The following is a 25,893-nucleotide window of genomic DNA, read 5'->3' as shown; positions in this document are numbered from 1 at the left end:
TGTCTCTACAGTGTCACTTTTACATTGTTGGTCTCTGTCTCTAGTGTCACTTTTAAATTGTTGGTCTCAGTCTCTGGTGTCACTTATACTGCTGGCCTCTGTCTCTAGTGTCACTTTTACACTGCTGGCCTCTGTCTCTACAGTGTCACTTTTACACTGCTGGCCTCTGTCTCTACAGTATCACTTTTACACTGTTGGTCTCTGTCTCTAGTGTCACTTTTAAACTGTTGGTCTCAGTCTCTGGTGTCACTTATACTGCTGGCCTCTGTCTTTAGTGTCACTTTTACACTGCTGGCCTCTGTCTCTAGTGTCACTTTTACACTGCTAGCCTCAGTCTCTACAGTGTCACTTTTACACTGCTGGCCTCTGTCTCTAGTGTCACTTTTACACTGTTGGTCTCTGTCTCTAGTGTCACTTATACTGCTGGCCTCTGTCTCTAGTGTCACTTTTACACTGCTTGTCTCTGTCTCTAGTGTCACTTTTACACTGTTGGTCTTTGTCTCTAGTGTCACTTATACTGCAGGCCTCTGTCGCTAGTGTTACTTTTACACTGCTGGCCTCTGTCTCTAGTGTCACTTTTACACTGCTGGCCTCTGTCTCTAGTGTCACTTTTACACTGCTGGCCTCTGTCTCTACAGTGTCACTTTTACATTGTTGGTCTCTGTCTCTAGTGTCACCTTTACACTGCTGGCCTCTGTCTTTACAGTGTCACTTTTACATTGTTGGTCTCTGTCTCTAGTGTCACTTTTAAACTGTTGGTCTCAGTCTCTGGTGTCACTTATACTGCTGGCCTCTGTCTCTAGTGTCACTTTTACACTGCTGGCCTCTGTCTCTAGTGTCACTTTTACACTGCTAGCCTGTCTCTACAGTGTCACTTTTACACTGCTGGCCTCTGTCTCTACAGTATCACTTTTACACTGTTGGTCTCTGTCTCTAGTGTCACTTTTACACTGTTGGTCTCTGTCTCTAGTGTCACTTATACTGCTGGCCTCTGTCTCTAGTGTCACTTTTACACTGCTTGTCTCTGTCTCTAGTGTCACTTTTACACTGTTGGTGTCTGTCTCTAGTGTCACTTATACTGCAGGCCTCTGTCGCTAGTGTTACTTTTACACTGCTGGCCTCTGTCTCTAGTGTCACTTTTACACTGCTGGCCTCTGTCTCTACAGTGTCACTTTTACATTGTTGGTCTCTGTCTCTAGTGTCACTTTTAAACTGTTGGTCTCTGTCCCTGATGTCACTTATACTGCTGGCCTCTGTCTCTAGTGTCACTTTTACACTGCTGGCCTCTGTCTCTACAGTGTCACTTTTACACTGCTGGCCTCTGTCTCTACAGTATCACTTTTACACTGTTGGTCTCTGTCTCTAGTGTCATTTATACTGCTGGCCTCTGTCTCTAGTGTCACTTTTACACTGCTGGCTTCTGTCTCTAGTGTCACATTTACAATGCTAGCCTCTGTCTCTACAGTGTCACTTTTACACTGCTGGCCTCTGTCTCTACAGTGTCACTTTTACACTGTTGGTCTCTGTCTCTGGTGTCACTTATACTGCTGGCCTCTGTCTCTAGTGTCACTTTAACACTGCTGGTCTCTGTCTCTAGTGTCACTTTTACACTGTTGGTCTCTGTCTCTAGTGTCACTTATACTGCTGGCCTCTGTCTCTAGTGTTACATTTACAATGCTGGCCTCTGTCTCTAGTGTCACTTTTACACTGCTGGCCTCTGTCTCTAGTGTCACTTTTACACTGCTGGCCTCTGTCTCTACAGTGTCACTTTTACACTGCTGGCCTCTGTCTCTAGTGTCACTTTTACACTGCTGGCCTCTGTCTCTACAGTGTCACTTTTACATTGTTGGTTTCTGTCTCTAGTGTCATTTATACCGCTGGCCTCTGTCTCTAGTGTCATTTATACCGCTGGCCTCTGTCTCTAGTGTCACTTTTACACTGCTTGTCTCTGTCTCTAGTGTCCCTTTTACACTGTTGGTCTCCGTCTCTACAGTGTCACTTTTACACTGTTGGTCTCTGTCTCTGGTGTCACTTATACTGCTGGCCTCTGTCTCTAGTGTCACTTTTACACTGTTGGTCTCTGTCTCTAGTGTCACTTTTACACTGTTGGTCTCTGTCTCTGGTGTCACTTATACTGCTGGCCTCTGTCTCTAGGGTCACTTTTACACTGCTGGCCTCTGTCTCTAGTGTCACATTTACACTGCTAGCCTCTGTCTCTACAGTGTCACTTTTACACTGCTGGCCTCTGTCTCTACAGTGTCACTTTTACACTGGTGGTCTCTGTCTCTAGTGTCACTTATACTGCTGGCCTCTGTCTCTAGTGTCACTTTTACACTGGTGGTCTCTGTCTCTAGTGTCACTTTTACACTGTTGGTCTCTGTCTCTACAGCAGGGGTACTCAACTGGCGGACCGCGGTCCGGATCCGGACCCGAACGCAGTCCTGTCCGGACCCAATCTCATTCCTGATTAACTGGATACGGACCAAAACAAAACCGTAGCATTTATTTCAGGGCTATTCAAAAAACACTCCGTCACGAGTGTTACGTTTGCCACCCCCGTTCAACAACTTACGTCGTGCACCTCTCGAATTTTGTAACTTCGCGCCGCGCTTCAGCGCAATGAACAAAGTCACGTTTTCAGGGTTCATACACCTTTATAAGGTGGAATTAAAGCACTTGTACATCACTTTCAAGGTCCATTTCAATATTTCCCAGCATGTTAAACATAATTAAGTTAAATATTTATACATATACTTGAAATAATTTGCTTTTTATCACATTATTTAATGGTTGTTTATTTAAAAAATGCCCAATCTTCACGTCTTCACGTTCTCTCATGTTTCGTCCTGGAATTACAAGAGGCTCGTATTTGTTAACCTAATACAAGAGAACTATTCAGTCAGACAGCTATTTGTTTTGAAACCAAGTAGTTACAATTTCAAGCATTTTAAAGTACTTTAACCTAAATTCCAGCACTTTTCAAACCTGAAACATATAGCAACATTAAAATTGGTCAGGTAAATGTTCATTCCCCTGTTTTGAGGGGTGTTTCTACCACATATAGTTTCGGACAAAACGCCTATCGTTTCGGAGAACACTGCAGTGACGCTCGCGAAAGTATAAACGCCTCCACCGTTCGCGCACCGTTCCCCCCCCCCCTCAACAACTTACGTTCGCCACCCCCGCCGCACCGGACCTCAGGTCACAGGTATCTGCCAAAATTGGACCGCGGACAAATTTAGTTGAGTACGCCTGCTCTACAGTATCACTTTTACACTGTTGGTCTCTGTCTCTAGTGTCACTTTTACACTGTTGGTCTCTGTCTCTAGTGTCACTTATACTGCTGGCCTCTGTCTCTAGTGTTACTTTTACACTGCTGGCCTCTGTCTCTAGTGTCACTTATACTGCTGGCCTCTGTCTCTAGTGTTACTTTTACACTGCTGGCCTCTGTCTCTAGTGTCACTTTTACACTGCTGGCCTCTGTCTCTACAGTGTCACTTTTACACTGCTGGCCTCTGTCTCTAGCGTCACTTTTACACTGCTGGCCTCTGTCTCTACAGTGTCACTTTTACATTGTTGGTCTCTGTCTCTAGTGTCACTTTTACATTGTTGGCCTCTGTCTTAAGTGTCACTTATACCGCTGGCCTCTGTCTCTAGTGTCACTTTTACACTGCTTGTCTCTGTCTCTAGTGTCCCTTTTACACTGTTGGTCTCCGTCTCTACAGTGTCACTTTTACACTGTTGGTCTCTGTCTCTAGTGTCACTTTTACACTGTTGGTCTCTGTCTCTAGTGTCACTTTTACACTGTTGGTCTCTGTCTCTGGTGTCACTTATACTGCTGGCCTCTGTCTCTAGGGTCACTTTTACACTGCTGGCCTCTGTCTCTAGTGTCACATTTACACTGCTAGCCTCTGTCTCTACAGTGTCACTTTTACACTGCTGGCCTCTGTCTCTACAGTGTCACTTTTACACTGGTGGTCTCTGTCTCTAGTGTCACTTATACTGCTGGCCTCTGTCTCTAGTGTCACTTTTACACTGGTGGTCTCTGTCTCTAGTGTCACTTTTACACTGTTGGTCTCTGTCTCTACAGCAGGGGTACTCAACTGGCGGACCGCGGTCCGGATCCGGACCCGAACGCAGTCCTGTCCGGACCCAATCTCATTCCTGATTAACTGGATACGGACCAAAACAAAACCGTAGCATTTATTTCAGGGCTATTGAAAAAACACTCCGTCACGAGTGTTACGTTTGCCACCCCCGTTCAACAACTTACGTCGTGCACCTCTCGAATTTTGTAACTTCGCGCCGCGCTTCAGCGCAATGAACAAAGTCACGTTTTCAGGGTTCATACACCTTTATAAGGTGGAATTAAAGCACTTGTACATCACTTTCAAGGTCCATTTCAATATTTCCCAGCATGTTAAACATAATTAAGTTAAATATTTATACATATACTTGAAATAATTTGCTTTTTATCACATTATTTAATGGTTGTTTATTTAAAAAATGCCCAATCTTCACGTCTTCACGTTCTCTCATGTTTCGTCCTGGAATTACAAGAGGCTCGTATTTGTTAACCTAATACAAGAGAACTATTCAGTCAGACAGCTATTTGTTGTGAAACCAAGTAGTTACAATTTCAAGCATTTTAAAGTACTTTAACCTAAATTCCAGCACTTTTCAAACCTGAAACATATAGCAACATTAAAATTGGTCAGGTAAATGTTCATTCCCCTGTTTTGAGGGGTGTTTCTACCACATATCGTTTCGGACAAAACGCCTATCGTTTCGGAGAACACTGCAGTGACGCTCGCGAAAGTATAAACGCCTCCACCGTTCGCGCACCGTTCCCCCCCCCCTCAACAACTTACGTTCGCCACCCCCGCCGCACCGGACCTCAGGTCACAGGTATCTGCCAAAATTGGACCGCGGACAAATTTAGTTGAGTACGCCTGCTCTACAGTATCACTTTTACACTGTTGGTCTCTGTCTCTAGTGTCACTTTTACACTGTTGGTCTCTGTCTCTAGTGTCACTTATACTGCTGGCCTCTGTCTCTAGTGTTACTTTTACACTGCTGGCCTCTGTCTCTAGTGTCACTTATACTGCTGGCCTCTGTCTCTAGTGTTACTTTTACACTGCTGGCCTCTGTCTCTAGTGTCACTTTTACACTGCTGGCCTCTGTCTCTACAGTGTCACTTTTACACTGCTGGCCTCTGTCTCTAGCGTCACTTTTACACTGCTGGCCTCTGTCTCTACAGTGTCACTTTTACATTGTTGGTCTCTGTCTCTAGTGTCACTTTTACATTGTTGGCCTCTGTCTTAAGTGTCACTTATACCGCTGGCCTCTGTCTCTAGTGTCACTTTTACACTGCTTGTCTCTGTCTCTAGTGTCCCTTTTACACTGTTGGTCTCCGTCTCTACAGTGTCACTTTTACACTGTTGGTCTCTGTCTCTAGTGTCACTTTTACACTGTTGGTCTCTGTCTCTGGTGTCACTTATACTGCTGGCCTCTGTCTCTAGGGTCACTTTTACACTGCTGGCCTCTGTCTCTAGTGTCACATTTACACTGCTAGCCTCTGTCTCTACAGTGTCACTTTTACACTGCTGGCCTCTGTCTCTACAGTGTCACTTTTACACTGGTGGTCTCTGTCTCTAGTGTCACTTATACTGCTGGCCTCTGTCTCTAGTGTCACTTTTACACTGGTGGTCTCTGTCTCTAGTGTCACTTTTACACTGTTGGTCTCTGTCTCTACAGCAGGGGTACTCAACTGGCGGACCGCGGTCCTGATCCGGACCCGAACGCAGTCCTGTCCGGACCCAATCTCATTCCTGATTAACTGGATACGGACCAAAACAAAACCGTAGCATTTATTTCAGGGCTATTGAAAAAACACTCCGTCACGAGTGTTACGTTTGCCACCCCCGTTCAACAACTTACGTCGTGCACCTCTCGAATTTTGTAACTTCGCGCCGCGCTTCAGCGCAATGAACAAAGTCACGTTTTCAGGGTTCATACACCTTTATAAGGTGGAATTAAAGCACTTGTACATCACTTTCAAGGTCCATTTCAATATTTCCCAGCATGTTAAACATAATTAAGTTAAATATTTATACATATACTTGAAATAATTTGCTTTTTATCACATTATTTAATGGTTGTTTATTTAAAAAATGCCCAATCTTCACGTCTTCACGTTCTCTCATGTTTCGTCCTGGAATTACAAGAGGCTCGTATTTGTTAACCTAATACAAGAGAACTATTCAGTCAGACAGCTATTTGTTGTGAAACCAAGTAGTTACAATTTCAAGCATTTTAAAGTACTTTAACCTAAATTCCAGCACTTTTCAAACCTGAAACATATAGCAACATTAAAATTGGTCAGGTAAATGTTCATTCCCCTGTTTTGAGGGGTGTTTCTACCACATATAGTTTCGGACAAAACGCCTATCGTTTCGGAGAACACTGCAGTGACGCTCGCGAAAGTATAAACGCCTCCACCGTTCGCGCACCGTTCCCCCCCCCCCCCTCAACAACTTACGTTCGCCACCCCCGCCGCACCGGACCTCAGGTCACAGGTATCTGCCAAAATTGGACCGCGGACAAATTTAGTTGAGTACGCCTGCTCTACAGTATCACTTTTACACTGTTGGTCTCTGTCTCTAGTGTCACTTTTACACTGTTGGTCTCTGTCTCTAGTGTCACTTATACTGCTGGCCTCTGTCTCTAGTGTTACTTTTACACTGCTGGCCTCTGTCTCTAGTGTCACTTATACTGCTGGCCTCTGTCTCTAGTGTTACTTTTACACTGCTGGCCTCTGTCTCTAGTGTCACTTTTACACTGCTGGCCTCTGTCTCTACAGTGTCACTTTTACACTGCTGGCCTCTGTCTTTAGCGTCACTTTTACACTGCTGGCCTCTGTCTCTACAGTGTCACTTTTACATTGTTGGTCTCTGTCTCTAGTGTCACTTTTACATTGTTGGCCTCTGTCTTAAGTGTCACTTATACCGCTGGCCTCTGTCTCTAGTGTCACTTTTACACTGCTTGTCTCTGTCTCTAGTGTCCCTTTTACACTGTTGGTCTCCGTCTCTACAGTGTCACTTTTACACTGTTGGTCTCTGTCTCTAGTGTCACTTTTACACTGTTGGTCTCTGTCTCTAGTGTCACTTTTACACTGTTGGTCTCTGTCTCTGGTGTCACTTATACTGCTGGCCTCTGTCTCTAGGGTCACTTTTACACTGCTGGCCTCTGTCTCTAGTGTCACATTTACACTGCTAGCCTCTGTCTCTACAGTGTCACTTTTACACTGCTGGCCTCTGTCTCTACAGTGTCACTTTTACACTGGTGGTCTCTGTCTCTAGTGTCACTTATACTGCTGGCCTCTGTCTCTAGTGTCACTTTTACACTGGTGGTCTCTGTCTCTAGTGTCACTTTTACACTGTTGGTCTCTGTCTCTACAGCAGGGGTACTCAACTGGCGGACCGCGGTCCGGATCCGGACCCGAACGCAGTCCTGTCCGGACCCAATCTCATTCCTGATTAACTGGATACGGACCAAAACAAAACCGTAGCATTTATTTCAGGGCTATTGAAAAAACACTCCGTCACGAGTGTTACGTTTGCCACCCCCGTTCAACAACTTACGTCGTGCACCTCTCGAATTTTGTAACTTCGCGCCGCGCTTCAGCGCAATGAACAAAGTCACGTTTTCAGGGTTCATACACCTTTATAAGGTGGAATTAAAGCACTTGTACATCACTTTCAAGGTCCATTTCAATATTTCCCAGCATGTTAAACATAATTAAGTTAAATATTTATACATATACTTGAAATAATTTGCTTTTTATCACATTATTTAATGGTTGTTTATTTAAAAAATGCCCAATCTTCACGTCTTCACGTTCTCTCATGTTTCGTCCTGGAATTACAAGAGGCTCGTATTTGTTAACCTAATACAAGAGAACTATTCAGTCAGACAGCTATTTGTTGTGAAACCAAGTAGTTACAATTTCAAGCATTTTAAAGTACTTTAACCTAAATTCCAGCACTTTTCAAACCTGAAACATATAGCAACATTAAAATTGGTCAGGTAAATGTTCATTCCCCTGTTTTGAGGGGTGTTTCTACCACATATCGTTTCGGACAAAACGCCTATCGTTTCGGAGAACACTGCAGTGACGCTCGCGAAAGTATAAACGCCTCCACCGTTCGCGCACCGTTCCCCCCCCCCTCAACAACTTACGTTCGCCACCCCCGCCGCACCGGACCTCAGGTCACAGGTATCTGCCAAAATTGGACCGCGGACAAATTTAGTTGAGTACGCCTGCTCTACAGTATCACTTTTACACTGTTGGTCTCTGTCTCTAGTGTCACTTTTACACTGTTGGTCTCTGTCTCTAGTGTCACTTATACTGCTGGCCTCTGTCTCTAGTGTTACTTTTACACTGCTGGCCTCTGTCTCTAGTGTCACTTATACTGCTGGCCTCTGTCTCTAGTGTTACTTTTACACTGCTGGCCTCTGTCTCTAGTGTCACTTTTACACTGCTGGCCTCTGTCTCTACAGTGTCACTTTTACACTGCTGGCCTCTGTCTCTAGCGTCACTTTTACACTGCTGGCCTCTGTCTCTACAGTGTCACTTTTACATTGTTGGTCTCTGTCTCTAGTGTCACTTTTACATTGTTGGCCTCTGTCTTAAGTGTCACTTATACCGCTGGCCTCTGTCTCTAGTGTCACTTTTACACTGCTTGTCTCTGTCTCTAGTGTCCCTTTTACACTGTTGGTCTCCGTCTCTACAGTGTCACTTTTACACTGTTGGTCTCTGTCTCTAGTGTCACTTTTACACTGTTGGTCTCTGTCTCTGGTGTCACTTATACTGCTGGCCTCTGTCTCTAGGGTCACTTTTACACTGCTGGCCTCTGTCTCTAGTGTCACATTTACACTGCTAGCCTCTGTCTCTACAGTGTCACTTTTACACTGCTGGCCTCTGTCTCTACAGTGTCACTTTTACACTGGTGGTCTCTGTCTCTAGTGTCACTTATACTGCTGGCCTCTGTCTCTAGTGTCACTTTTACACTGGTGGTCTCTGTCTCTAGTGTCACTTTTACACTGTTGGTCTCTGTCTCTACAGCAGGGGTACTCAACTGGCGGACCGCGGTCCTGATCCGGACCCGAACGCAGTCCTGTCCGGACCCAATCTCATTCCTGATTAACTGGATACGGACCAAAACAAAACCGTAGCATTTATTTCAGGGCTATTGAAAAAACACTCCGTCACGAGTGTTACGTTTGCCACCCCCGTTCAACAACTTACGTCGTGCACCTCTCGAATTTTGTAACTTCGCGCCGCGCTTCAGCGCAATGAACAAAGTCACGTTTTCAGGGTTCATACACCTTTATAAGGTGGAATTAAAGCACTTGTACATCACTTTCAAGGTCCATTTCAATATTTCCCAGCATGTTAAACATAATTAAGTTAAATATTTATACATATACTTGAAATAATTTGCTTTTTATCACATTATTTAATGGTTGTTTATTTAAAAAATGCCCAATCTTCACGTCTTCACGTTCTCTCATGTTTCGTCCTGGAATTACAAGAGGCTCGTATTTGTTAACCTAATACAAGAGAACTATTCAGTCAGACAGCTATTTGTTGTGAAACCAAGTAGTTACAATTTCAAGCATTTTAAAGTACTTTAACCTAAATTCCAGCACTTTTCAAACCTGAAACATATAGCAACATTAAAATTGGTCAGGTAAATGTTCATTCCCCTGTTTTGAGGGGTGTTTCTACCACATATAGTTTCGGACAAAACGCCTATCGTTTCGGAGAACACTGCAGTGACGCTCGCGAAAGTATAAACGCCTCCACCGTTCGCGCACCGTTCCCCCCCCCCCTCAACAACTTACGTTCGCCACCCCCGCCGCACCGGACCTCAGGTCACAGGTATCTGCCAAAATTGGACCGCGGACAAATTTAGTTGAGTACGCCTGCTCTACAGTATCACTTTTACACTGTTGGTCTCTGTCTCTAGTGTCACTTTTACACTGTTGGTCTCTGTCTCTAGTGTCACTTGTACTGCTGGCCTCTGTCTCTAGTGTTACTTTTACACTGCTGGCCTCTGTCTCTAGTGTCACTTATACTGCTGGCCTCTGTCTCTAGTGTTACTTTTACACTGCTGGCCTCTGTCTCTAGTGTCACTTTTACACTGCTGGCCTCTGTCTCTACAGTGTCACTTTTACACTGCTGGCCTCTGTCTCTAGCGTCACTTTTACACTGCTGGCCTCTGTCTCTACAGTGTCACTTTTACATTGTTGGTCTCTGTCTCTAGTGTCACTTTTACATTGTTGGCCTCTGTCTTAAGTGTCACTTATACTGCTGGCCTCTGTCTCTAGTGTCAATTTTACACTGCTTGTCTCTGTCTCTAGTGTCACTTTTACACTGTTGGTCTCTGTCTCTACAGTATCACTTTTACATTGTTGGTCTCTGTCTCTAGTGTCACTTTTACACTGTTGGTCTCTGTCTCTAGTGTCACTTATACTGCTGGCCTCTGTCTCTACTGTCACGTTCTCTCATGTTTCGTCCTGGAATTACAAGAGGCTCGTATTTGTTAACCTAATACAAGAGAACTATTCAGTCAGACAGCTATTTGTTGTGAAACCAAGTAGTTACAATTTCAAGCATTTTAAAGTACTTTAACCTAACTCCTAACCTAAGTACTTTAACCTAACTCTGTCTCTAGTGTCACTTTTACACTGTTGGTCTCTGTCTCTAGTGTCACTTGTACTGCTGGCCTCTGTCTCTAGTGTTACTTTTACACTGCTGGCCTCTGTCTCTAGTGTCACTTATACTGCTGGCCTCTGTCTCTAGTGTTACTTTTACACTGCTGGCCTCTGTCTCTAGTGTCACTTTTACACTGCTGGCCTCTGTCTCTACAGTGTCACTTTTACACTGCTGGCCTCTGTCTCTAGCGTCACTTTTACACTGCTGGCCTCTGTCTCTACAGTGTCACTTTTACATTGTTGGTCTCTGTCTCTAGTGTCACTTTTACATTGTTGGCCTCTGTCTTAAGTGTCACTTATACTGCTGGCCTCTGTCTCTAGTGTCAATTTTACACTGCTTGTCTCTGTCTCTAGTGTCACTTTTACACTGTTGGTCTCTGTCTCTACAGTATCACTTTTACATTGTTGGTCTCTGTCTCTAGTGTCACTTTTACACTGTTGGTCTCTGTCTCTAGTGTCACTTATACTGCTGGCCTCTGTCTCTACTGTCACTTTTACACTGCTGGCCTCTGTCTCTAGTGTCACTTTTACACTGCTGGCCTCTGTCTCTACAGTGTCACTTTTACACTGCTGGCCTCTGTCTCTACAGTGTCACTTTTACATTGTTGGTCTCTGTCTAGTGTCACTTTTACATTGTTGGTCTCTGTCTCTATTGTCACTTATACTGCTGGCCTCTGTCTCTAGTGTCACTTTTACGCTGCATGTCTCTGTCTCTAGTGTCACTTTTACACTGTTGGTCTCTGTCTCTACAGTGTCACTTTTACACTGCTGGCCTCTGTCTCTACAGTGTCACTTTTACATTGTTGGTCTCTGTCTCTAGTGTCACTTTTACACTGCGTGTCTCTGTCTCTAGTGTCACTTTTACACTGCTGGCCTCTGTCTCTACAGTGTTACTTTTACACTGCTGGCCTCTGTCTCTAGTGTCACTTTTACACTGCTGGCCTCTGTCTCTACAGTGTCACTTTTACATTGTTGGTCTCTGTCTCTAGTGTTACTTATACTGCTGGCCTCTGTCTCTAGTGTCACTTTTACACTGCTGGCCTCTGTCTCTACAGTGTCACTTTTACATTGTTGGTCTCTGTCTCTAGTGTTACTTATACTGCTGGCCTCTGTCTCTAGTGTCACTTTTACACTGCTGGCCTCTGTCTCTAGTGTTACTTTTACACTGCTGGCCTCTGTCTCTAGCGTCACTTTTACACTGCTGGCCTCTGTATCTACAGTGTCACTTTTACATTGTTGGTCTCTGTCTCTAGTGTCACTTTTACATTGTTGGCCTCTGTCTTAAGTGTCACTTATACTGCTGGCCTCTGTCTCTAGTGTCACTTTTACACTGCTTGTCTCTGTCTCTAGTGTCACTTTTACACTGTTGGTCTCTGTCTCTACAGTATCACTTTTACATTGTTGGTCTCTGTCTCTAGTGCCACTTTTACACTGTTGGCCTCTGTCTCTACTGTCACTTTTACACTGCTGGCCTCTGTCTCTAGTGTCACTTTTACACTGCTGGCCTCTGTCTCTAGTGTCACTTTTACACTGCTGGCCTCTGTCTCTACAGTGTCACTTTTAGACTGCTGGCCTCTGTCTCTACAGTGTCACTTTTACATTGTTGGTCTCTGTCTCTAGTGTCACTTTTACACTGCGTGTCTCTGTCTCTAGTGTCACTTTTACACTGCTGGCCTCTGTCTCTACAGTGTTACTTTTACACTGCTGGCCTCTGTCTCTAGTGTCACTTTTACACTGCGTGTCTCTGTCTCTAGTGTCACTTTTACACTGCTGGCCTCTGTCTCTACAGTGTCACTTTTACACTGCTGGCCTCTGTCTCTAGTGTCACTTTTACACTGCTGGCCTCTGTCTCTACAGTATCACTTTTACACTGTTGGTCTCTGTCTCTAGTGTCACTTTTACACTGTTGGTCTCTGTCTCTAGTGTCACTTATACACTGTCGGTCTCTGTCTACAGTATCACTTTTACATTGTTGGTTTCTGTCTCTAGTGTCACTTATACTGCTGGCCTCTGTCTCTAGTGTCACTTTTACACTGCTTGTCTCTGTCTCTAGTGTCACTTTTACACTGTTGGTCTCTGTCTCTGGTGTCACTTATACTGCTGGCCTCTGTCTCTAGTGTCACTTTTACACTGCTGGCCTCTGTCTCTACAGTGTTACTTTTACACTGCTGGCCTCTGTCTCTACTGTCACTTTTACACTGCTGGCCTCTGTCTCTACAGTGTCACTTTTACATTGTTGGTCTCTGTCTCTAGTGTCACTTTTACACTGCGTGTCTCTGTCTCTAGTGTCACTTTTACACTGCTGGCCTCTGTCTCTACAGTGTTACTTTTACACTGCTGGCCTCTGTCTCTACTGTCACTTTTACACTGCTGGCCTCTGTCTCTACAGTGTCACTTTTACATTGTTGGTCTCTGTCTCTAGTGTTACTTATACTGCTGGCCTCTGTCTCTAGTGTCACTTTTACACTGCTGGCCTCTGTCTCTAGTGTCACTTTTACACTGCTGGCCTCTGTCTCTACAGTATCACTTTTACACTGTTGGTCTCTGTCTCTAGTGTCACTTTTACACTGTTGGTCTCTGTCTCTAGTGTCACTTATACACTGTCGGTCTCTGTCTACAGTATCACTTTTACATTGTTGGTTTCTGTCTCTAGTGTCACTTATACTGCTGGCCTCTGTCTCTAGTGTCACTTATACTGCTGGCCTCTGTCTCTAGTGTCACTTTTACACTGCTTGTCTCTGTCTCTGGTGTCACTTATACTGCTGGCCTCTGTCTCTAGTGTCACTTATACTGCTTGCCTCTGTCTCTAGTGTCACTTTTACCCTGCTTGTCTCTGTCTCTAGTGTCACTTTTACACTGTTGGTCTCTGTCTCTACAGTGTCACTTTTACACTGTTGGTCTCTGTCTCTAGTGTCACTTTTACACTGTTGGTCTCTGTCTCTGGTGTCAATTATACTGCTTGCCTCTGTCTCTAGTGTCACTTTTACACTGCTGGCCTCTGTCTCTACAATATCACTTTTACACTGCTGGCCTCTGTCTCTACAGTGTCACTTTTACATTGTTGGTCTCTGTCTCTAGTGTCACTTTTACATTGTTGGTCTCTGTCTCTAGTGTCACTTATACTGCTGGCCTCTGTCTCTAGTGTCACTTTTACACTGCTGGCCTCTGTCTCTAGTGTCACTTTTACACTGCTGGCCTCTGTCTCTACAGTGTCACTTTTACTTTGTTGGTCTCTGTCTCTAGTGTTACTTATTCTGCTGGCCTCTGTCTCTAGTGTCACTTTTACACTGCTGGCCTCTGTCTCTACAGTGTCACTTTTACACTGTTGGTCTCTGTCTCTAGTGTCACTTATACACTGTTGGTCTCTGTCTCTACAGTATCACTTTTACACTGTTGGTCTCTGTCTCTAGTGTCACTTATACTGCTGGCCTCTGTCTCTAGTGTTACTTTTACACTGCTGGCCTCTGTCTCTAGTGTCACTTTTATACTGCTGGCCTCTGTCTCTACAGTGTCACTTTTACATTGTTGGTCTCTGTCTCTAGTGTCACTTTTACATTGTTGGTCTCTGTCTCTAGTGTCACTTATACTGCTGGCCTCTGTCTCTAGTGTTACTTTTACACTGCTTTTGTCTGTCTCTAGTGTCACTTTTACACTGTTGGTCTCTGTCTCTACAGTGTCACTTTTATACTGTTGGTCTCTGTCTCTAGTGTTACTTTTACACTGTTGGTCTCTGTCTCTGGTGTCAATTATACTGCTTGCCTCTGTCTCTAGTGTCTCTTTTACACTGCTGGCCTCTGTCTCTAGTGTCACTTTTACACTGCTGGCCTCTGTCTCTACAGTATCACTTTTACACTGCTGGCCTCTATCTCTACAGTGTCACTTTTACATTGTTGGTCTCTGTCTCTAGTGTTACTTTTACATTGTTGGTCTCTGTCTCTAGTGTCACTTATACTGCTGGCCTCTGTCTCTAGTGTTACTTTTACACTGCTTTTGTCTGTCTCTAGTGTCACTTTTATACTGTTGGTCTCTGTCTCTAGTGTTACTTTTACACTGTTGGTCTCTGTCTCTGGTGTCAATTATACTGCTTGCCTCTGTCTCTAGTGTCTCTTTTACACTGCTGGCCTCTGTCTCTAGTGTCACTTTTACACTGCTGGCCTCTGTCTCTAGTGTCAGTTTTACACTGTTGGTCTCTGCCTCTACAGTGTCACTTTTACACTGTTGGTCTCTGTCTCTAGTGTCACTTATACTGCTGGCCTCTGTCTCTAATGTCACTTTTACACTGTTGGCCTCTGTCTTTAGTGTCACTTTTACACTGCTGATCTCTGTCTCTACAGTGTCACTTTTACACTGCTGGTCTCTTTCTCTAGTGTCACTTATACTGCTGGCCTCTGTCTCTGGAAAGAGATGAGACAGTTCATGGTGTGTGTGAAGTGTGTCCCTTTAATTCTTCAGACTTAATGTGTTTTGTCTCTCTATGTCTCTGTCTCTCTGTGTATGTCTCTGAATCTGTATCTCTCCCTGTCTCTATCTTTGTCATCATCTCTCCTGGTGACACACTCTCTGATGCTTGTCTTTTCCCTCTTTCATTCATATCATTGTCTCTTTATTCTCCCTCTCTCCCTCCCTCTCTCTCTCTCCCTCTCTCCCTCCATCTCTCCCTCTCTCTCTCTCTCTCTCTCTCTCTCTCTCAGGCTGTGTGTGTGTGACATGGACCGCTTGGGACGTAATGAGTTTATAGGTGAAGTGCGAGTGGCCCTGAAGAAGCTCAGAGAGGGAGAAAATAAAAGATACAACATGGGCTTGGAGAGACTTGCGCAGGTGCATGTACACGTGTGTGTGTGTGCGCGCGCGTGTACACGTGTGTGTGTGTGTGTGTACACGTGTGTGTGTGTGGGTGTGCACGTGTACACGTGTGTGTGTGTGTACACGTGTGTGCGTGTACACGTGTGTGTGTGTGTGTGTGTGTACACGTGTACTGTGTGTTTACAGATGTATTAGTGCGTGTGTACACATCTGATACTGTGTATGTGTGTTTACAGATACGTTAGTAGGTGTTTACACATGTGTTAATGTGTATGCGTGTTTACACATGCATTGGTGTGTATGCTTGTTTACACATGCCTTAGTAGGTGTTTATACGTTAGTTCATATGAGTGTTTACACACGTGTTAGTGTCTGTTTACACACGTGTCACTGTGTTTGTGTGTTTACACACGTGTTAGTGTGTATGTGTGTGTGCTTTGATTCTCTGATTTCTCTCAACAGACTCGGGAGGGCAACACCCAGATGGTGGATCAGAGTTCACAGCTAGTAGAGGAGGAGGTAAGACTGAGTTAGGGTTAACCCTGACCTAACCCTAACCCAGTGATGGCTTAGTTACCTTGAAAAGGTAATCAGATTACTGATTACTCCTTTTAAAATTAACTTAATTACGTTACTGATTACCTGATTGGCCAAGTTTCTGTCCGTTAGGGAATTCACCGTGACTGGAGTAGTAGTCGCTACAGTATCTCCTGACATTACGTTTGTGTAGCTGCGCGCTATTATTTGTACATTTATTTGTAAACGTAATACAAGCGAACTGTTCAGTCAGACAGCTACTTGTTGTGAAACTAAATACCATTAGCCTGGTTACTTTCGCGAGTGACCGTAGCGCGTGACTCTGCCCACCTTGCGCGAGCGGTAGAGGCGTTTATACTTTCGCAAGCGTCACTGCAGTGTTCTCCGAAACGATAGGTGGCGATAGGTGGCAGTGGAGAATAAAAAACTCCTGCAAAACCGGTGAAAGAACATTTTTACCTGACGCTACACCAGGGGGGTATTCCAAGAAGCGGGTTAAGCGAGAAAACCGGGTAAGTTAACTCAGAATTCACGGAAACTCGAGGTTTTCCGTTCCAGAAACCAAGCTTAAAGAGAACCTGAGTCAGTTACTATAGCAACTTATGCTCTGAAGCTAACCTGCTCGCTGGCAGGTTAACTTAGACCTGAACCAGAATTACAAACACGTCATCATGACGTGTCCTTTCCTCGAGGATCATGTGGATATTGAAGCTCAGTTTATTCGCTGAGTTCTTCGTCGGGAACGCCTTATAAAACCCCGAATAGAGGGAGAAGGGTAATGCTGCAGGCCGGAGCCCCAGTGAGCGTGGGTAAAGGGCGGAGCATGTGTCAATCATTTTCGAATGCAGCCAATCAGATACTAGACTTTCGTTGTCAATCAATTTTTATTAAGCCAATTATCAGCCAGTATTAGCTGTCAATCATTTTTTACTGCAGCCAATCATCTTAACAGTTCTGCCAAAAGAAGGCGGAAACTGCACGGAGAAGCTCTTTAAACAGAAGTATATGCCATTCTTGCACAAAAGTAGCTGAATAAAAACATTACAAGAGCCATGACTTTAGCAGGGGTCGGCAACCTATGGCACGCGGGCCACCGTTGGCACGCCGAGGCATAATCAGTGGCACGCGACACGCTGGACCAGCATCAGCAAAAAATTAATAATAAAAAATAGAGCACGATTCTCCAATCGAAATCGCTCCTTAACGCTCTGCTCGGTGGAGGCGCTTATACATGGCGATCGTTCGCGATATAATACTTAATTTGTGTCCATTTACACCTCCCCTCTGCTAACAATTTACACTCGCCACATATATATATATGATGTAAATGATGCAATACGTGCAATAAAGGGAGAAAAAAAAACATTAAAGCCATTCCAGAAAAATAAGTGAGAAGTATTTTAAACTTTGATTTAAAAATGTCTAAAGTCATGGCTTTTCTAATGTTTTTATTCAGCTACATTTGTGCAAGAATGGCATATACTTCTGTTTAAAGAGCTTCTCCGTGCAGTTTCCGCCTTCCTTTGGCAGATCTGTTAAGATGATTGGCTGCAGTAAAACATGATTGACAGCTAACTCTGGCTGATAATTGGCTTAATAAAAATTGATTGACAACGAAAGTTTAGTATCTGATTGGCTGCATTCGAAAATGATTGACACATGCTCTGCCCTTTACCCACGCCCACCGGGGCTCCGGGCTGCAGCATTACATATATGAATAGAGGCCTTACATCAATAACATTATTATGCGTCACATTTCAAATATTACACATCGCGGATCAGCCCTAAATTCTCTCCAGATTTTTATACATCGCTCTTCGTTTTTTGCTAGTGTAAGTTTTTTTATAGTGTAGGAGATGTGGAATCTGTCAGCAAAGCTACTGTATGTCGGTCTGTCCGAAAACTATGTCTGGCATTAAAATGACTAGTGCCCAGTTTTGTGGTGTTTTCTGGGCATAAGCCAGTTATGGACATCAAAGAGGAATTCCACAGCATCGTTGGTTTGTCTTTAATTCACACGGACAATATAGAAATTAAGCAAAGGAGAAGCAGTATATAACAAACTTCATTCCATTTACATTTTAAGGATTTCCTAGAGTGATTGGCTGCATTGATGGAACCTACATATGCTACCTATTCCAGCACCATTAGAACATGAAGGCGATTACGTTCTCTCATGTTTCGAATTACAAGAGGCTCGTATTTGTTAACGTAATACAAGAGAACTGTTCAGTCAGACAGATATTTGTTGTGAAACGAAGTAGTTACAATTTCAACATTTTAATATACTTTAGCCTAAATTCCAGCACTTTTGAGGGGTGTTTCTTTACACTACCACATATCGTTACGGGAGGACGCTGCAAAAAATAACTTGTAAAACGTGCTTGCGCTCTCACAGGGTCGCGTGCGGAGTCGAGCGCTACGGTCAGACGCAAAAGTAGAACTGAGCCAAGAAGAAAGCAAAAATATATATATTTTACTAGGGAAAATAAAAATAGTAACGCACAGTTACTTGGATAAGTAACTTTAATCTGATTACTAGACTGGAAATAGTAGCACGTTAAATTACTCGTTACCAAGTGGTAAGATTAGACTGCCCTAACCCCAACCCTAACCTTAGCCCTAACCCTAAACCCTGGCAGAGGAGGTATGACTGTGGCGTATTCATAATGATTGTCATCAAATTGATTGTTTTCTCAATTTTACCAAACGTTAAGTGAAAGAAACAAAAATACATATATACATTACCTATTAATATTTTAGAAGTATTTTAAAATTTTAAAAATCATATAAATGTAGTGCATTTATCTAAAAGTGTATTATGGGTAAATATTTCTATCTTTCATAAATATCATTCCTAAGATTCTACCCAAGATATTCTTACTTACTGTGGAGGTCTCAACCTCCTCTCTATATGGAGCAGGTTTGTCAGAGGACAGAAGGTTGTTCATTTTGAACTGTGTCATTCTGTGTTGTCAGCGTGGCCGTATTCTGGTGTCTCTGTGCTACACCATGGAGAAGTCCTCTCTGGTTGTTGGAATCATCCGCTGTGCACACCTGGCAGCCATGGACTCCAACGGCTACTCTGACCCCTTCGTGAAGATGTGAGTGGAAAGCTCAAGATTACAGCTAGGATGAGAGGTTAGATTTAGGGGAAGGATTAGGGCATGGGTTAAGGTGAGGACTACATTAGAATTAGGGAGAGGATTAGGGTGAGAATTCGAGTTAGTATAATGAACATGATTAGGGTAATGCTAAGGTTTGTCAGGTTAAATGCAGTAAGGATTACTCTTGCCACCCTGTCTTGTAGAAAGGACAGATCCTTCTACAGTAATGCTTCTGAGAATCAAGGGAACTGAGGCTAGAGGTAGACAGTTTTATGTTTAGGGTTATACCTGGATTCAGATAGGATTAGGGTTGGGGTTGGGGTTAGGATTAGGGTTGGGGTTCAGATTAGGGTTGGGATTAGGATTAGGGACAGAATGGCTGGCTGTGGACTCCTGCAAGGTTTAAACCTTCTTGTTTAAACCTTATAAATAATATTTACTTAAACTCTCTCTTCCTCTCTCTCTGTCATTGGCTCTTTCTCTCTCCATCTGTCTGTCAGTTTCGGTCTCTTGCAGTTGGCTGCCAGTTTGTTGTCAGTGCTGTGATATTAAGGAATTATGGAGATTGGGGGTGATGGAGATTGGGGGTTTGGCGGTTTGGCTCTGTCTGCTGCTACTTTTTTCTTGCCTATTGCTGCATATCGTAAAGTTCACACATTTATTTACATTTACATTTACGGCATTTAGCAGATGCTCTTATCCAGAGCGACTTACAAAGTGCTTTGCATCTGATCACAGAATTTATCCTAGATAATAGTATGGATAGGTCAAAATTCAAGATACCATTGAGTCAGACTACTACTGAACTACAGGAGTCAATGTCCTTACCTAGTGTTTTGCAAGTTAGACGTTTGCCAAGAAGCACAAATAACCATAAACAGACATACCAATTTGCCGTTTTTCTTAAATTGTATCAGCTGAGTTAGTGCTCTGGTAAGAACTCAACAAACAGGTGAGTCTTCAGTCTACGCTTGAAGATACAATAGACTCTGCAGTCCTAGCAGATAATGGAAGATCGTTCCACCATCTTGGAGCCAAGATGGAGAATAGTCTGGAGCTTTGTCTTCCATGAGACTTTAAGCATGGAGTTTCAAGTCGAGCCAAGCTTGAGGTTCTGAGTTCATGTAGGGAGGGGCCAGTCCATTTTTGGCTTTGTAAGCATGCATCAAGGTTTTATATCTGATGCGTGCCGCAACTGGAAGCCAGTGAAGAAAGCGTAGCAGAGGAGTCATATGTGAGAACTTGGGGAGATTGAAGACCAGTCATGCTGCAGCATTCTGAATTAGTTGTAGAGGTCTGGCGACCCGTAGAGGAAGACCTGCAAGTAGGGAATTGCAGTAGTCCAGATTAGAGATTACTAGAGACTGCACAAGCACTTGAATAGCTTCCTGTGAAAGAAAGGGTCGCATTCTCCGTATGTTGCAGAGGAGAAATCTGCAGGATCTGGTCAGTTTTGAAACGTGTTGAGAAGGACAACTTGTTGTCCAACGTTACACCAAGGCTTTGAGCAGTTGCTGATGGTGTTAACAAGGTGTTCTCAAAGGAAACTGTGAGGTCATTGTGTGGGTTTGGGGTTCCTGGAATGTACTGAAGCTCAGTTTTTCTAGGGTTGAGCTTCAAGTGGTGAGCAGTCATCCATGAAGCAATATCTGCCAAGCATGCCGAGATACGCCTAGAAACCTGGATGTCAGAATGAGGGAAGGAAAGAATTAGCTGGGTGTCATCAGCATAGCAATGATAAGAGAAACCATGAGAAAAAATAATGTCACCAAGGGAATGAGTATATAAAGAGAAGAGGGCCTAGGACTGAGCCTTGGGGGACTCCAGTGGAAAGTTTACATGGATTGTATGTAGATCCTCTCCATGTTACCTGATAGGAACAGTCTTCAAGATATGACTGGAACCATTTCCAAGCAGAGCCAGTCACACCAAGTCTAGAAAGAACAGAGAGGAGGATCTTCCTCCTCATTCCCGCAGAAACAGTCTGAGAGTTTGTGAGTGTTTCTCGGTTTTTTTGTCTGCTCTCCATTCTAGATCAGTACAGGTTATACGACTTTGGTCAGCAGTACTCTGTAAAAAATAAAACTTTCAGGATTATAATTTAAAATGTATACAATTTTTAGGAGAGTACTCACTGATACTATGGATATACGGTGTGCAGCTACGGTCTTTATGTAAGTAGAGCAGTGGGGAACCATCAGGGCCCTCTACGCCCTCTCAGAAGGCCTAAAATATTCATAAAACATTATATATATAATTTATCCAATTTTATTTTATCTACTTACAGTTTTACAATCGACATCTAAACAATTACAAAATTATAAGCAAATTATAAGCAAATAAATTATTCACCCGTGTCTGTTCGTTTACAGAGGGCGTGGCAGTTATAATTCAGCGCAATACCAGTTTCAAATGACAGTAAAATTGACCAATCATATCTTCCCTCTTAGTGGGCGGGCTTAACTGTATGATAATTTCCGCCCGCTGTGGCGACGCTAGCTGTCGTTAGCCTACCGCCGCTAGCTAGTTTCAATTCAGTCCTTTGATGTCCTCATTTACATATTCCGCTTCCGAGAACCACGGAGCTGTGAAACCTTATTTTGTTTGGAAACTTATCTAGTACAAATGTTATTGTTTATTGCGTTTCTAAAGCTATACTGTCGTCTCGGTTTTTTCTGTATTCTTTACTGCAGTTTATTAGGAGAGGAAAAAAAAAATTCGGGGGGAGGGTAGCGGGCCCAGGTTTAATGGTCACGGTTCGCTACTGAAGTAGAGTATGAATGCATTGTTACTAATGTTAACGTTAAAGGTTTGACGTCCAGCCTGCACTGTGCAGCTCCTCCTAGAGTGTAGTCTGATGGGAAATTTCAGTATTCAGGTAAATTTTTCATGTTTTATAATTTTATGTGCAACTCATTATATTTGAACCCTTCTTGTGTGCATTTGTGTGCACATGTGTGTATGTCAAAATCAAACTGATTTATTTAGCACTTTTTACAACGTCACAAAGCAGCTTTGTGTGTGTGGGTGTGTGTGTTCACAGGACTATACTTCCTGCACATCCTTTTAAATCCCTCTAATAATCTTCTATAGCCTGATGGTCTTCTCAAGTCGCTGAGTGGTGGTGTCTGTGTGTGAGTCTGTGGAGATGCCATCTCTGGTGCTAATTCAGTGCGACTGGCCGAGAGGCAGTGGCATGTTCCATCAGAAGCAATTATCAACCCATGGTGTAAAGAGTGTGAGAGCTTGGTTCTTGTGTATGAGTGTGTGTGAGTGTGTGAAAGAGAGAATCTGTGTGTCTGCAGCATAAGCACCAAGACCAACTCCAAGACCACAAACACTACACACTGAGTGGAGGTTCTTTTTAGTTCTGCTGCTGTACTGCCATTCCAAGACAGCTACTCCACTGGGGTTTCATCATCACTTCCTTTGTGTGTGGAGCCCCAGGTTGTATACAGTAAATGAAGCCAGACAGTGTGCTTCCCTTCTGAAGGGGAGGGGAGAGGAGGAGAGAGGGGAGGGGAGGGGAGGAGAGAGGACACCATCTCCAGCAGCTCCAGGCATGACAGACAGGAGCCCTGAAGCAAGCTGCCTCCTGTCTGACAGGAAATCTACAACCCAGGAACAGATGGAGGACCTCCACCTGCACGGTTGTGGCACAGGTGTGCTGAGCACAGCTGACATCCATCAACACTTTCGCAGAGGAGTGGGAGTGTCCAAACGAATAAGGACACCGGGGAGACACCATGAAAGCTCACCGTGAAGACCCAGGCTAACAGACTGGTGTGCTGAGCAGTTGGCTGTGTAGCCACACTGTGGTGGATGAAGGAAGAGGTCAGTAAGGGCTTGAGGGTGGAGAAGGGAGTGAATAAGCAGGTCAAAGCACTGACTTACGTCACAGTCACTGATAGTTTCACGCCATCAGTAATAATCAGACATCATTACAGTCCTGTGGGTCCCCTGTGCTTAGCACCATAAAGACCTCTCTGTGTGAGTGAGTGCCTGACCCATGTCCTGGCTGATAAAGGGCTTTTCATCATAAAGCCTTTAACCAGCATCCTCCTGCTGGAGCAGTGGAGGGGTGGCAGCTCCCCAATCTGCTCTCGGACAACTCCTCATACGACAGTCCCACCCTAACAGAAAAAGACATTGGCCAGAAAGACCTGTATATTGAAAGGAACAAGAGAGAGACAAGAGGTGAGTGAGAGGGGGGATGAAAGAGAAAAAGAGAAGGATAGAGGGGGTGAGAGAGAGAGAGAGAGGGGAACAGGGAGGGAGGGGTGAGTTGTGGTTCAGATAGAACAGTATTAGAAGAAGTAGCTTATGTGCTACACACGCACACACACACACTCCACATCTAGGTCAGTAGCGGAAAGCTGATTTATTAAATGTCTCCACACGGTTTGTGAGCATGTGAATGACAGCACAGAACACAGCACATGTAGCTGAACAGTGTGAGTGATTCCAGCCAGATGTCCACAACGGACCTGCTGCACTCAGAATGCTAAAGTAACAGGTTCCTTCCACCATTTGGTCTCAGTTCTGAAACCATGAAGCCAAGTGTGTACAGCAGAGCGCGAACGGCACACTGCAAATGCCCAGAGATGTGTGTGCGTGTGTGTCCTCGAGGTGTGTGTGTGTGTCCCCGAGATCTGTGTGTGTGTGTTCGAGATCTGTGTGTGCTCGTTCATGGAGTTGTGCTCTATTTTAATGATGCCCACAGCACTAACTAATTAGCATGGGTCTGCGTTCGCTCTAATTAGTGCGATTTCACGGGACACGAGTCAGACGCTGCCTCCTCACTACACACACACACACACACACACACACACACACACACACACACGAGTTAGACGCTGCCTCCTCACTACTACACACACGAGTCAGACGCTGCTTCCTCACTACTACACATGAGTCAGACGTTGCCTTCATGTGACCATGCGTAGAAGTTTGTTTCCAGAGATGAGGTTTATTTCTTTGGAAGCAGTACTGCTGAGTGTGGTGCTGTGATAGCAGTGGAGTGGTATGTGGAATAACATACACACACACACGCACACAACCACCACACGATTACTACACACATGCACACGCACCTACCCACAAACATTCACAGAGTCATACAGACACAGACTCTCACACATGACCACACACACACACACACATACACACGTACTCTAACACAGCTTGGAAAACATCACTGTTTTTGAGTCTTTGAATACGGTCTCCCAGAGTTCACTCACTGTGTTTTAGGATTATCTGTCACAGCTAACTACACACACTCGGTCTCGGCCAACGCATCTGTCTTGTGTGTAAGCAACAGAGTTTGTTTCTCAATCCCCCGGCACTCATCAGCCATGTCAGCCAGTTAATAGCCAACACCAGCCGTATTAAATATTGATCAGATATTAATTATGCTTTTTTAGATGCCAGCACACAGATGCTAGCTGCCCAACGAGAGGTAGTGCACCACACTGGCATGTACAGCATCATCCATCACCCAGGCAACAGGCATATCATACACAGCATCATTCATCACCCAGGCAACAGGCATTAGATCATGTACAACTTCATCTATCACCCAGGCAACAGGCATTAGATCAGACGCCAAACAAAATGACACCCGAGGGTACCAACACAACACATTTAACTCATAATGGTAGTCATCCATTATCACACAATGCCATGATTAAAGCATACATTGTAATACAATGCTATAGCCTATAATGCTAAGATGCAAATATGTTATTGCAGTAAGAGGGACAATAACAGTGTGAGACTGATAAGTCTAAGTCTGATTAGTGTGTGAGTGTGTGTGTGTGTGTGTGAGTGCGCATGCTGGGGAAGTGTGTGTTAGGAGTGTGTGTGTTGGGGAGTGTGTGTGTGTGTGTGTGTGTGTGTGTATGTTGGGGAGTGTGTGTGTTGGTGTGTGTTTGTGTTGGAGGAGTGTGTGTTGCAGGAGTGTGTGTTGGAAGAGTGCGTGTGTTGGGGGAGTAAGTGCGTGTGTTGGGGAATATGTGTGTGTTGGGGAGTAAATGTGTGCGTGTGTTGGGGAGTGTGCGTGTGTTTGGGAGTGTGCGTGTGTTGGGGAGTGTGCGTGTGTTGGGGGAGTGTTTGTGCATGTTTTGGGGAGTGTGTGTGTGTGTGTTGGGGTAGTAAGTGTGTGCATGTGTTGAGTGCGTGTGTGTGTTGGGGGAGTGTTTGTGCATGTGTGTTGGGGAGTAAGTGTGTGCGTGTGTTAAAATGTAAATCTGCCATATTTTGCCAATTGTGATTTTTCACCATGTGTGCTGGGAGTGTGTGTGTGTTGGGGGAGTGTGAGTGTGTTGGGGGAGTGTGTGTGGTGCTGTCTGTTGTGAGATCCAGATGAGACGCTCATGCCCTCTCATTTCATCCTCAGATCCACATCTCTCATGTCTCCATATCTGTACTGTCCATCTAGTCATCTTGGCTCCGCCCACATCACCTCCGCCCACCTTCCAATACACATCATCTGCTGATTCAGGGGGCTCTCAGAGCCTCTTGCAGTCTCTCTCTCTCTCTCTCTCTCTCTCTCTCCTCCATTTCTCTCCTCTCACCACAATTTTCTGCTTTCTCTCTCTTTCAGCCCTCTGCTATTGCAGAACTAATCAAGAAATCCTCTACTCGTCTGCTTGGCTCCACTCGT

General features: G+C 44.3%; 1 protein-coding gene across 1 annotated transcript in view; it reads left to right on the top strand.

The window, feature by feature from the left end:
* doc2g (double C2-like domains, gamma) overlaps positions 1-25,893 on the top strand; it is a 111,975-nt gene that overhangs the window by 20,975 nt on the left and 65,107 nt on the right. Inside the window, exons 6-8 of the mRNA XM_076985401.1 lie at positions 15,474-15,600; positions 16,048-16,104; positions 19,102-19,226. Of these exons, the coding sequence (XP_076841516.1) occupies positions 15,474-15,600; positions 16,048-16,104; positions 19,102-19,226 (309 nt within the window). The remainder of the gene's footprint in view (positions 1-15,473; positions 15,601-16,047; positions 16,105-19,101; positions 19,227-25,893) is intronic.

Source organism: Brachyhypopomus gauderio, unplaced genomic scaffold, assembly GCF_052324685.1.
Source record: "Brachyhypopomus gauderio isolate BG-103 unplaced genomic scaffold, BGAUD_0.2 sc40, whole genome shotgun sequence".
Lineage (NCBI taxonomy): Eukaryota > Metazoa > Chordata > Actinopteri > Gymnotiformes > Hypopomidae > Brachyhypopomus > Brachyhypopomus gauderio.
This window is presented reverse-complemented; position numbering and strand designations above follow the sequence as displayed.